Source organism: Eptesicus fuscus, chromosome 13 (genome assembly GCF_027574615.1).
Source record: "Eptesicus fuscus isolate TK198812 chromosome 13, DD_ASM_mEF_20220401, whole genome shotgun sequence".
Lineage (NCBI taxonomy): Eukaryota > Metazoa > Chordata > Mammalia > Chiroptera > Vespertilionidae > Eptesicus > Eptesicus fuscus.
This window is the reverse complement of record NC_072485.1, coordinates 64,169,715-64,179,835: the sequence shown is the minus strand read 5'-3', so window position 1 is coordinate 64,179,835 and position 10,121 is coordinate 64,169,715. Positions and strand designations below refer to the sequence as shown.

General features: G+C 42.2%; 1 protein-coding gene, 1 long non-coding RNA gene and 1 pseudogene across 2 annotated transcripts in view; 2 read left to right on the top strand and 1 right to left on the bottom strand.

The window, feature by feature from the left end:
* Positions 1-1,800: 1,800 nt before the first annotated feature.
* Positions 1,801-4,083, bottom strand: LOC129151249 (uncharacterized). The gene is made up of 4 exons (XR_008557983.1): positions 4,066-4,083; positions 3,128-3,330; positions 2,153-2,293; positions 1,801-1,955 (listed from the first exon to the last, which is right to left on the bottom strand). It is a non-coding gene; the product is annotated as an uncharacterized LOC129151249 (long non-coding RNA).
* Positions 4,084-4,443: 360 nt separating this feature from the next.
* MS4A14 (membrane spanning 4-domains A14) overlaps positions 4,444-10,121 on the top strand; it is a 33,063-nt gene continuing 27,385 nt past the window's right edge. The window contains exons 1-2 of the mRNA XM_054725532.1: positions 4,444-4,658; positions 5,974-6,102. Of these exons, the coding sequence (XP_054581507.1) occupies positions 4,521-4,658; positions 5,974-6,102 (267 nt within the window). The 5' untranslated portion in view covers positions 4,444-4,520. The remainder of the gene's footprint in view (positions 4,659-5,973; positions 6,103-10,121) is intronic.
* Positions 8,399-9,939, top strand: LOC103292744 (nucleoporin NDC1-like; annotated as a pseudogene).

The following is a 10,121-nucleotide window of genomic DNA, read 5'->3' as shown; positions in this document are numbered from 1 at the left end:
ACATCATCTCCCCAAAGACTGGAGTCATCCTTAACTCCTCTATTTGCCTCACACACCATATCGAATCTACCAGCTAGATCTAACCTCAAAAACCTGCTAGATCTAACTTCAAAATATATCAAATCTGATTACTTCTCACCATCTCATGAGTACTCTGGTTTATCATTTCCCATTGGCTTTATTGCAATGAGAAACCAACTGGTCACCCACACCACTCAGCCTTTTCTCCACATAGCAGACAGGGGGAGTTTTAAAAATCTAAAATCATATCATGTTATTTCTTTGCTCAAGCCCATTCCATTTCATTCTGAATAAAAGTAGAGTCCTTATAGTCCTTTTAAGTCTAAACTCTCTTTCCTCTCTAATCTACTCTCTGACTTCTCTCCCACTTGTTCCCTCTACTCCTATCACATTGGCCTTGACATATTATTTTTCCAGAGACTTTACACTTGCAAGCCCCTCTATCTGGAATGCTTTTCTTGTAATTATTTTCATTGCTTGTATTCTCACTTCTTTCAGGTTGTCAAATCTCTCAACCTCAATGTAACTTTCTCCCACCAAACTACATAATATTGTAACCCTCTTTCCCCTTCACTTGCTAATTTTTCTCCATAGTACTTACAGATCCCATTTGAGTGTTTTTAAGTGTGTGTGTGTGTGTGTGTGTGTGTGTGTGAATATTTTAAACTGGGATGCAGAACCTTTGAGATTCCTCTTTATCCCACAAGTCAAGCTATGCAATGTAATTATATTTTATCCAGAATCTATTCCTTATTTGTTTGTTTTTGTTGGCTCTTTTTCTGTTAATAGAAAATTTCTTCAGACTAAATGGAGAATTATATTCAGAACTAGAGGCCTGGTTCATGAAAATTCATGCACTGGATGGGGGGGGTCCTTCAGCCTGGCCTGCCCCCTTTCACAGTCACAGGCAGGAGGCGACCCGGTGATTAGGGGAAGATGACGCCCCCATCACACCTCTGCTGCTGCCACTGCCAGCAGCGCAAGCTTCGGCCGGCCCTGGTTACCTGAGCCTCAGGCAGCCCTGGGCAGCTGGGCAGCCACCAACTGAGGGGACTGGGGGACTCCGGAGGCCATCTGGGCAGCCCGGGGCTGAGGGCACTGGGGGACTCCAGAGGCAGGCGTGTGACAAGGCCTTGCCGCGCCTGTTGCCCCGGTGGAGCTGAGGGGATTGGGCGCCACCATCTTGTGGCTGTGGGCACCGCCACATTTGAGGGAGTGATAGTCAATTAGCATATTTCCTCCTTATTGGCTGTGGGTGCTGCCATCTTTGCAATGGCATGAGGGTCAATTAGCATATTCCCTCTTTATTAGATAGAATTGTCTGGGATAATATTCTAAATGGATGGAAGGTGCAATAACGTTGCATCTTTCATTTTTAACTCCTCCACTCCTCCAACCACCCCAGCCTGGTTGTCTTTTAAAAATGACATGACCACCCACTCAGTTTCTAAAGTCAGAAATTTGGGAGTCATTTTGACTCCTTCCTTTGTCTCACTACCACATTCCCTTTGGGAAAACAGTTAGGCAAGAACCTCATAGGAAAGTCTAATAAACTCATGGGAAGAAGAGTAATGATTTCAACCAAGTCCAGGAAGACATTGCAAATCTTTAACATACTATACATTAGAGCTTTGAGTTCTCACTCTTAATCTTTAAAAAATGCAGCTTCCACAGAATGGTAACCCAAAATTAGTGACTAAGCCACATATACTCAGATTTTTACCACAAACTCTCCAACCCTTCCTCCAATCTTACCTAACTTGGTGAAAGATTCTCCTTGTTGGTCTGATGAAGTAAGTAAGCAGTGATGTGAGGCAGCAAGGAACCGAGGGCACCCTCTAGGATCTGATGGCAGCCTCTAGTCTCCAGCCAGCAAAACCTAGAGTCCTTGCCCTAACCGGTTTGGTTCAGTGGATAGAGCATCAGCCTGCGGACTGAAAGGTCCCAGTAGGAGGTGTGCAGGAGGCAGCTAATCAATGTTTCTCTCTCATCGATGTTTCTAACTCTCTATCCCTCTCCCTTCCTCTATGTAAAAAATAAAATAAATAAAATATATTTAAAAAAAAACACGCAAAAAAACCCCTAGAGTCCTTACTCATGCAACCATAAGGAAACAAATTCTGTCAGCTACCTGAACATGCTTAAGAATGGGTTTTTCCCATTTGAGCCTCCAGATGAAAACACAGCCTGGCTGGCACCTTGATTGCAGCGATGTGAGGCCCTGAGCAGAGGCACCCAACTAAGACATATCTCACCTCCTGATCCACGAAAGCTGCAAGATAATAAATGTGTGCTGTTTTAAGCCACTTAGATTTGTGGTAGTTACATAATAATAGAAACAAATACAGATTTTTACCACAAACTCTCCAACCCTTCCTCCAATCTTACCTAACTTGGTGCACGGAAAATGGAAGAGAAAAAGCCAAGTTCAAATTTCAGCCCCACCACTTACCAGAAATAACTATGGTACTCAGTTATGTCTTCAAAATGGGTATGATAATAAAACCTGCCTTCCCAGGTTGTTGGCAAGATGACATGGCAACTCAGGCAGAGGACGCATTTAATAAGGGAGTAAATATATGATTTTATTTAGGGCAGTGATGGCACATTTAGGGCTAAGTGTTACTTGTTAAACTCAAGGAAGAGAGGTCTTTTGCAGGTTGAAAGCAAGAGGAAATACACTTTCCACTTAAAGAATATCACCCTCTTATAGATCCCTTAAAGGGTTCTGTCATTTCATCTCCCCATACAATAGCCTAGTTCCTGCCCACTGGTCTGAGTCCATAGGCTTAAATATTAGAAACCCATTTTAAAGAAGTTTGAAAGAAGCAGGAGGAAAAGGCAGAGGATGACAACCAAAATGACAAAATGAGATGCATTTTGAAATAACCAAGGCATTTCAAATTATAAACTTGTCCTGCTTAATATCAGTAAGTCATTCCTAAAAATCAAGAATTCTGCAGTTCTTTTTCATCATTTTAAAGGGGAAAAAAATTATGTTATTATTCAACCCAAACTCCCATCCACTTTCCTAAAATGTAAGTAAAATTCAGTAAACTATCTACATATAAGAAGTAAATTAACAGGCTATAAATTACTTGCTCACCAAAATAATCACAATGGCTGGTTAACTGCTGCTGTGTGTGAAGTGTGTGGCTGCAGTTAGAGTCAGCACCATCTGGGGCGCACTTCCCTTTTATTGCACAGCAGGCTTTTCAAAACTCCACAGGATTCTGATGGTCTGTCAGTTCTGCTTAGAATTTAAATACAGACTTGTCCCACACTTTTTGTTTAAAATGTTGTGTTTCACTGTAGGCACATAAATTAAAATTTACCTGAATAAACATTGGCAGAAATATGTTGGGTTGAGAAATACATACCCTCTCTGATGTTTGGGTGTAAAGAAACAATGAGGCAGTCTATTAAAAAAATAAAATAAACAGAGGTCACATTCTGCAATTATTTCTACACGTCAGTGGTTTTCAACCTGGAATGATTTTGCTCCCCTAGGAAGCAAATTTGGCCATGTCTGGAAACATCTTACAATGCATCTTACTCCCCATAACAAAGAATTATCAGGCCCCACATGCCCCCAGTGCCAAGGTCGAGAAACTTGCTATGCATGGTTGCCACAAACTAGGAAATACTCAATATAATATTTGTACATAGTTTTTTGAAATCATTTGCCTTTATGATTTAATAATTAAAATAATAGCAAATATGGGGATATAAAGGATTAATGTGGAAAGAAATATTCCAAAAAGACACTTTATATTATTTTAATTGTATCATTTGAACCAGGAAGACCTTGAGTAGAATTAGTTTTCCTGGTCTTTGTGAAAGCTAAAATATGCTCTATTAAAGTGGCAACTACAACTAGGCCTTCTTAATGACTGATTTTTATACTACAAAGGAATATGGTTAAACAATCCAGGAGACAATTCATTAACTACAAATGGGAACCTGCTTCTGAAAGAGGGTGGAAGCATGGTTGAATAGAAATGGCACAGATTTTGGAGACAGAAATGGAGTTTGACTCCTTACCCTGTTCCATGGTATGTGATCTCAGGCAACTTAACCTTTCTGTACCTCAGCTTCAGCACTGCAGAATTGTTAAACTATTTTCAATACATGTTAAAAACAAGCACCTTGTACAGCACCTAAAGCATAGTAAATATTCTATACATTTTAGTTCCTTTATATTTCATGAACATAGATATTGGAATTTATTTTTACGTTTACTGGCTATTTCTAAATAAATTGATGAAGAAGTAAGTCTTGTGGATAACTGGATTCTTCACCAGGAAGGTAGGGGGCTGGATATGCTCTGGAATTCTAAGACTCTATGACTTAATGACTATGATTCTGTGGTTCTAGTACTGAGTGGAGAAATCACTATGGGCTCATTGCTAGGGACTTCATGTAAGACTGAGGGAAGACCATGATGGTGGCTACAATGTTCACTCATTCCGTCTTTTTATAGAGTTTGCCATTGAATCATGGATCCATCACTCAAGGTCAAAAGATCGGGCCATACCATCACTCTCCAACCGAACGAAACTATACTAACAGCGTTTCCCTATTGGCCTCATAGCTCTCTGCTGGATTTCCTCAAAGGAGAGCCAAGAGTCTTGGGGGTAAGTCCTCTCCCATCCATGGAGCTCCCTGGAAGGGAGCAAAGAGGTTATTTCTCCATGTATATCTGCATAGTGGCTTTTCAGGAAGGGAGTGGGCTCTCCCCTCCCCCCCTTCAGCCACAATGTATCCTTCTTGATTAATCATAAATACTTGTAAGTCATTTGCTTGTACAAGCAATTAGATCATCAGTAGAAGAGCCAATAATACAATTTCCCTTTTATAAATAAGATAAATAAAAGTTCTGTTTAGAAACACACAGTTTGCTTCATGTCTTAGAAATATTTCTGAGGGCTTAACTCTGAGAAATAGAATATTTACCTATAATTACAAACTCCCCGACCCTGAGGAAATCCTTATGCTGTTTTATGAAGAGTTAGTACTGCCTTTGAATCATAGCAGAGGAGATGTAAGAAATCGGTGTAATTTTTCCAAATATTTTATTGAGGAGGCGACATCAGGTGTGGTGGCACCTCTGAGCTTGGAGCAAAAGCCATTTGAAGAGAGCTTAAACTTCCACTTCGTGCTGTTAAAGGCATTGGGAGTTCTTTAAAAATCACATTCAATGCTCGAAAGTCAGCCACAAAGTGGACATACACATACAAACAATTTCAGTCATAAATGCACATAGAAGGGGCAAGAGTAAATTCACTACTTGTGGCAGGCACAGTGACACAGAGGTGTGGCCTGGGGACAAAACCTGGAATGCTGAAGGAGCAGCTCTGCCCTGAGAAGAGCCACTGACCCTGCACGACCACCACAGAGTTCCCCTTCCTGCAGAATGATAAGTCCACTAGGTTACTCTCCACTCTAGTCAGGCTGCTGCATGAAGAAATGAGACACAACCTCACCCAAGTCTCTCTGCTCTGCATCAACAAACTTCATAAACTATTAGAGAACTGGGCTGAGCTGCAATCCCAAAAACATACAGTGAATGTGGGAAATGTGTGTGCGTTGGGGTGTTGGGATAATAACAGGATGCAGATACTACAGAAGGGAAAAAATGTAAGGGTGAATAGTTTGTAGTCTCTGTCCTCAGGAAGAGGACATACACTCAAATTTGTCTGATACAAGATAAATTGGTAACACCAGGAGATACAGCAAGTAGTGATGCACAAGAGTAAAGCATCTGAACTTGAAGGACCCAGGAAAGTGTGATGAGGAAAGAGACAATGGGCCCCTTGAAAATCTGAGAGTGGTTGGTCAATGAAAAGAGGAATGCATTAAGTAGCTTAGAGGGAAGCCCAAGGGACCTGGGAGAGCAGGTTCAAAGACTTTGGCATTTGCGACCTCATGTACCCATTTCTCTCTTCACAGGCTATCCAGATCCTGCTTGCCTTGATCATTATGGGCATTGGAACTATATTTGCAGTTAATTACTTCCTTTTCTCCCAAAGATTTCCACTTGTTTTCTGGGCAGGATATACATTCTGGGGAGCATTTATTGTGAGTACTGTCAGGAGTTTTAGAAAAATTACTATAAAGACTGTCTTGAGTCCTGGAATAATGAATCCCATGAACATGGTCCCCAAGGAGACCAGGCACTTCCACAGTAAAAGTGACTCTATTTGGACACTACACTATCATTGTCATCATAGCAATAACTACTCTCAGGTGTTCAGTATTTAAAGATTTCCATGCCCCTTGTGTATATAGTAAGGCATTAGCTCTTTTCTACCAATCTAGGGGATTAGAAGGGTAAATATCCCATTTTCCCCTTTGCAAATAAGGAAACTGAGTTTGAAAGAAAGTTAATAATTTAAACATATTTAGCTAGCACTCATAGAATCACAGACTCTCATAGCTTAACCAGAAGTTTAAGATGATTATTATGGTTCAATCCCCTTGTTATCCCAAAAGACAATTTTATGGGCGTCACTCATCTAGTTAATTTTAGAGCCATAAATAAAATTCTTAGTATAGTGCTATTTCCATCCAATCCTCACAGCTATGGCTCCTGTTCTTGTGCCACAATATTTAAGGGTAGACTCATTAGAGTTTCCCCCAATAGAACATACACCCCCAAGAGGGTAAGGATATTGTCTCAGTTGCCATTACATTCTCAGAACCTAGACTCATGTTTAATGCACAGTAGATTAGTGAATGAATCACTCAATAAACAAATAGATGAAATGAAAAATAGTAGTCTCATTTATTAAAATCCCTGCTCTCTTTATTTTTATTTTTTAAACATCTTTTTATTGATTTCAGAGAGGAGGGGAGTGGGAGAGAGATATATAAACATCAATGATGAGAGAGAATCATTGATCGGCTGCCTTCTCCTGCATGCCCCCTACTGGGGATCAAGCTTGCAACCGGGGCATTTACCCTGACCAGGAATCAAACAGTGACCTCCTGGTTTATAGGTCTACGCTCAACCACTGGGCCACGCCAGTCGGGCAATCGCTGTTCTCTTTAGATGAACATAAATATTTCATGCCTTTTTAATAATTTGCATTTCAAAGACAATTAGTAGAGTTTTCATTTCTAAATATAAATAACACTGAATATGATTTTCAAACTATACATATCACACTGTAGAAAAATCAAACCGACCAACTCCTCAATTGCCCATTTCACAACAGGAATTTTCCCAGTGTGACTTTGTGTGATCTGCAGGCATGAATTTTAAATCCTGGCATACTGCTTGTTAAAAACTCCACTCTTCATTGAAAAGATATTTGCTGAGCACAAAGTATATCTTCAGTAGTGTCCTAGGTGCTGAGAGTTCTGGTAAACAAACCCTCTCTGAGAGAACTGGTGAATTGCTCTTATAATTAGACTAGAGGCCCGGTGCACGAAATTCGTGCATTGGGGGGGGGGTGTCTCTCAGCCCAACCTGCACCCTCTCCAATCTGGGACCCCTTGGGGGATGTCCAACTGCCTGTTTAGGCCCGATCCATGGGCCTAAACAGGCAGTCAGACATCGCTTTCACAATCTACGACTGCTGGCTCCCAACTACTCGCCTGCCTACCTTCCTGATTGCCCCTAACTGCTCTGCCTGCCAGCCTGATCACCCCCTAACCATTCCCCTGCCAGCCCGATCAATGCCTAACTGCCCTCCCCTGATACCCCGGTCACCCCCAAATGCCCTCCCTTGCATATTCCCTCTTTATTAGATAGGGTTTTTTCTTTAGCATATTGGACAGTCCTAACTGGTTTGGCTCAGTGGATGGAGCATTGGCCTGCAGAATCAAGGGCCTCACGTTCGATTCTGGTCAAGGGCATGTACCTTGGTTAGGGGCACATACCCAGTGGGGAGTGTGCAGGAGGCAGCTGATTGATGTTTCTCTCTCATAGATGTTTCTAGCTCTCTATCTCTTTCCCTTCCTCTCTGTAAAAAATCAATAAAATATATATTATAAAAAAGAAACATTTAAGATTCCTCCATATCTGCCTGGCTGGTGTGACTCAATGGTTGAGACCCCAGGCTGCCACGGCTAGAAGGGGATTGGGCCCTGGCCAGGCTGAGACCCCAGCCCAGGTTGCCACCTCAGCCCAGCCAGGCTGAGACCCCTGCCCAGGCTGCCATCTCAGCCTGGCTGGGGATAGCCCGGTGGGGGTGCACGGCTCCAGCCCAGGCTGCCTTCCCTGGCCTGAAGATAGCGCGGTGGGGGTGCACCGCCCTGCCGGCCTGAGACCCCAGCCAAGGCTGCTGCCACTGGCTGGGTGATCATTCAGTGGGGGTGCCCGGCCCTGTAGGCATGAGACCCCAGCCCAGGCAGCTGCCGCTTGCCAGCGATGGTGCAGCTTGGGGGCGGGGCCCTGCTGGTCTGAGACCCCAGCCCAAGCCACTGCCACTGGTGCCTCCCAGCCGGACACCCTGGACTGCCACTGCTGGGTGGACTCCACTGAGTTTAAGAGGACTGGGCGCCGCCATCTTGTGGCCATGGGCGCTGTCATTTTTGTCACAGAGTGACGGTTAATTTGCATATTACTCTTTTATTAGATAGGATGCCTTGTCATGTAATATGGAGGCTTTTTTTAAAATTTAAATTCTTTATTGTTTAAAGTATTAAATATGTCTCCCTTTCCCCCCAATGACCTCTCCCCAGTTGCTCCCACCCCCCAGCACATGCCCTTACCCCCCTACTGTCTTTGTCTATTGGCTATGCTTATATGCATGCATACAAATCCTTTGGTTGAACTCTCCCCCTCCCCTTCTTTCCCTCTGAGGTTGGATGGTCTGTTCAATGAGTAACAGGGAGTTTTAAACAGCAATCTGGCCCTCATCATAGAGTACTTGGCCTTGCACGACCTGATGTTGCTATCTCAATAGCCTCTTTCATGAAGACAAGAGGGTTTTAGACAAGAGGGATACCCAGGTGGATATCCCCACAATTGGACAGCCATTTCAAGGGAGTAGTTGAATCTTTTAAATGATATGACTCAGAAACTGGTTCTCTGCCAAGAAGCTGCTATTACAAATGGAAGAGTAATGCCTTCATCATACTCAATGGAACCTAAGAAATTGAATTCTCCAGAAGAAACTACTTTTCAGACCCCAAATTCTATTCATACGCCTTGACCTTCATTGCTGCCATTAGTAAAGACATCACTGGTTTTCTCAAAATTACCTGCACCCGATGTTGCAAGTCCCAGTGGGTCCCCATTTGGCTCTAGTGTAATGAGTTGGATGGCTGGAACTTTTTATGTAAACACCTGTTATGGGTCACCTCATCGTTCTCAGCTAATAAGAAAAGGGTCAAGATCATGGACTTCTGTTTCTGATCAGCAAATGAATGAATTTTCTAGACAGCCCAGTGTGATTTATTATGGATTTAGAATAAATGTGAACAGATTAAGAATTTCTTGTCAAAATGGGTGCTGATAATGGATTTTTTCAGTACGCATCCAGAGGCCTCCATTCAGGCTGGGTTTTTTTTGCCCCCCAGATATTTGGGTGGGCATTAGAAGGTCTGTCTCACTTAGTAGCAGCAGCATTTATAGAAGATAGATTTGGTATTGTCCAGTTTACACCACCAGTAATTCCTATTGATGCTGCAAGGGTTAGTTGACAAATACTCCAAGTTTCTTCATGATTCCAGTAAACCACCTTGGATTTCAGGAACCCTGTGGATGCTTCTTATAAAACATTAAGATTTGTATTTATAGCATCACTAAAAACTGCCATCTATCAAGTAACTACTACATTTTGTGAACATCTGAATGTTGTTCAAGCATCTGCAGAAGATCAGCAGAGACTTCAACAGTTCTTGGAGTTCATAGTTAGTGTGCACTGTGTTCATTACACTGCTGACACAACTATAGAGGGACAGTAAATATTCAGCATTCTTGCATCAGAAGAAAATAGACTAATTTGATGCTTCCTTTGTCATGGTGGTTGCTTTGAAAAATGTACTTTAATGGGAGAAATCATGGAAAGAAATTCTCAACAGAATTACTGGAAATCGCCTTTTCTGTACCAGTTGCTTGTTGTGTGTGCAGTACAATAAAATATTTC